This window comes from Neomonachus schauinslandi, chromosome 10, assembly GCF_002201575.2.
Source record: "Neomonachus schauinslandi chromosome 10, ASM220157v2, whole genome shotgun sequence".
Classification (NCBI taxonomy): domain Eukaryota; kingdom Metazoa; phylum Chordata; class Mammalia; order Carnivora; family Phocidae; genus Neomonachus; species Neomonachus schauinslandi.
Window position 1 is genome coordinate 137,826,125 of NC_058412.1, and position 3,225 is coordinate 137,829,349.

Here is a 3,225-nt window from a genome sequence, read left to right on the forward strand (position 1 = left end):
CCCAGCAGCAGCTCCCAACGAGGGGCAGAGAGCCCGGATCACAGCCTGGCTCTGCCACCCTCTCTTGGCAAGTGGTTCAACCTCCCGCATGGGAAAGGGCAGGGGGGCCGCTCCACTTCCGCATGGTGGCCCTGCATTCCCACCCGGGAACCCCTTGCACGCGGGGCCCCAAGGCTCCTGCACATGGGCTGCTGCAGTGCTACCACGAGACGAGCTAAACCTGACCACCTCTGTAGGTGCGGACTCGCACACACTCTGAGGGCCAGGGCCCACCAGTCATGGGCGTCAACGCTGCACAGGGTGGAGGCAGGGAGGAAGGCCCGGCACCTGGTGCTGACGTGAAGACAGTTTTGACCTCAGGACAGAGGAAGGGCCTTGGGGCCCCCGAGCACTCGCTCAGAGCGCCGTCTGCAGCGGGCACAGGCCCACACGAACTTGACCCCCCCCACAAGCTTTCATCACAAGACTCAGACACACATTATGAAAAATGTTTTTACTGTAAATCAAAGTACCAAGCAGATACTTGCAAAACAACATACAAAGTAGAACCCGGATGCTTCCCTTCCCCAGGCTGCCTCTGAGCCAGCGCTCGGCACCGCGAGAAAAACCCAATCCAGTCCTGCTCCCCAGAAGTCGCCGCGGACCCACCCCGGGGGACTGGAAGGCGCGGGCGCACTGACAGAGCCCCAGGAACCCTCCCCGCTTGGGGCCCTGCCAGGCACAGGTGTCTGCCCCCCAGCCCGGGCGGAAGGGGGGGGGCGTGCTGCAGTTATTTCGGGGCTGTGGCTTCTGTTTCTATGGCTCTGACATGCACTTCCCCCCAGCACCCCTGCGGTCTGAGGGCAGGGCAGCGGCTGACTGTGACAAAGCCTCCAAGGACAAGACACAGTTTTATCAGCCACGTGGTTTCTCCTATGGTCTGAGCGGGTGCAGACGGACAGGACTGGCCAGGCGGGGCAGCGCCCACCCCCGGGGATCACACTGCCTCGGGCATCAGGACACCGTGAAGATGAGCACGTACACCAGCAAGTAAACATCATGCTGAAACCAGCTGACCCACGAGAACAGCAAACATGTACGCAACAGAAAGAAAACAGAAAAAGACCACCTCGGTCGGTGGCTTGACTCGGGGGGCGAGGCCCGCTCTGGTAGGTCTGGGGCACCTGACGGATGGAAGGACGGACACACAGAACTCAGTTCCCTTCGAAGCACAAAGTGGGGCAGCGTCTTGTCTCTGAAGCCCCCTCCCCTTCTCCCAGAGAAGGGTGTTCAGCAAGCAACAGAACTGGCAGGTCTGGGGGCCTGCCACTCAAGGGCTCGGACGGGCCTTGGGGCCCTGCCCGAGACGGCTCCAGGCCTTCAGGGGACCCCTGCCTGTTCTCCCTCCTGCGTCCGGAATCAGAGCTGCACGTGGCCCACGGAGGGCCCCACCCTGACTGGCCCTGGCCCAGACTACTAGGCCGTCCCCCAAATACACCTCCACCTCCAGGTAGGGGGCATAGGGAGTTTGGGGGGCTAAGTGCTAAGGCTGTTATGATGGCCCCGCCAACAGGCTGAGCACAGGGGTTGACAATGAGCCCTCGGCCCATGCAGATCCTCCTCAGTTCCTGGCTTGTTCTGTTCACCCCCTAACCCCGGAACCAAAGCCCCAGGGGCACACCCACCGTCACACTCCCCTGGGTGGCCTGCCGGTGCCAAGAGCTCACGGCCAGAGCAGAAGGAACCACCAGCACACACAGTCCCCCGCGGGCCGTCCTGACAACTGCTTGTACAAAGCACTCTGGAATCCAGAGCAAATTCGGGGAGCCTAGGCACTCAGCGTTGCTTAGGTTAAAATGCTATAAATCTGACTCTTCCTAGAAGCCTACTAAACAATTCACTTAAAGACACCCACGGTGCGTGTGCAACGGCCCCTGCCGGGTACAAGGAGGTGAGCAGATGGCAAACTCATGCTACTGGGGCCCCCTGGCCCTCTGCTCAGGCGGGTGCCCTGGAGGCTGCACTCCAACCCCCGTGTGCCCGGGAGCCCCAGCCCAAAGCCGCGTGGGGACCAGCAGCAGCACCGAGGCCTGTTCAGAGATGGGAGAACAGGGTGCCGGGCCACACTAAACCTACAGAAAACTGTGGGAAGAAACCAAATCCATAGGATCCATGGGTTTCCACACTTGGGGACGGTTCCCAAGACATGTGTTAGTGACACCCCCTCCCCCAGCCGGCTCAGGCCCCCCCAGGGGCCCCTCGCACCCACGGGGTCCGGGCCCCGCTCCCCGGCTCTGCCTCCTCGTCCTCTCTGCCTGGATCCTGATCAGGCCCAACGTGTAAACAGTATCAATAAGCAACAGATGGAAAAATGTATTTCCTAAGAAAGAAGGGGGAGGGAGTGCGAGTGCGAGGCTGGCTACACAGGTCTGTCGTCTGAGATCCCTTCTGCTCCTCGTCTGTTTTGGTGTTTCCTCTCTTTGGTTCAGCCCAACGTGACCCGCGGGGCGCCGGGGCTGTGTGCTCCCGCCCAGCCGCGGCTTGAGGAGAGGCGGCCAGCCCTGTGCCCACGAGGGGCCTCGCCCTCCACCAGCGTCTACTTGTGCTCATGGCCCTCTGCCAGGGCAGCCACCTCAATGGTGGCCGTGTGCTCCTCGGGCCCCGAGGCGGCCATGGCGCTCTCGACGGCCCCCGTGGGCACTGTCACGATGGTGCTGCCCCCAGGTGACACCTGGGCCACGTTCTGCAGGGTGGGGCCCAGGCCCGGCAAGGTGAGCAGCTGCAGGGGGCTCACCACCTTGACCACAGTGCTGCCGTCCTGCATGGCGGCCGTGCTCAGGACCGTGAGGCTGGACGCGTCCGGGTGGATCTCCACCGTGCCAGGGAAGGTGGCGCCCGACGAGGCCAGCACCGTGTAGCCCCCCAGCAGTGGCGAGGCAGGGGAGCTGGCAGGAGCAGCCTGGGGGGGGCCCTTGCCCAGCACGGGGGAGGGCAGGGTGGACACCACTTTGCTGAGCGGCACGCCGGTCAGCTGGGAGACGGGCACGCCGGGGCTGAGGGCGATCTGGGCAGACTGGGTGAGCACCTGCGAGGCTATGGCAGCCGGCCCGGACGTGGCCCTTGCCAGCCGGGGCCGCTTCGTGGGGGGCGGCAGGGAGACGGGCGTCAGCGTCATGAGCACGTTGCTGAGGTGCTGAGATTTGTGCTTGAGCTCCTTGGCCCGACGGCGGTGCTCATCACACTGCT

General features: G+C 63.6%; 1 protein-coding gene across 1 annotated transcript in view; it reads right to left on the bottom strand.

The window, feature by feature from the left end:
* Nucleotides 1–476: 476 nt before the first annotated feature.
* The window catches only part of GMEB2 (glucocorticoid modulatory element binding protein 2), a 25,112-nt gene continuing 22,363 nt past the window's right edge, over nucleotides 477–3,225 (bottom strand). The window contains exon 11 of the mRNA XM_021677858.2: nucleotides 477–3,223. Coding sequence (XP_021533533.1) covers nucleotides 2,576–3,223 — 648 coding nt within the window. The 3' untranslated portion in view covers nucleotides 477–2,575. The remainder of the gene's footprint in view (nucleotides 3,224–3,225) is intronic.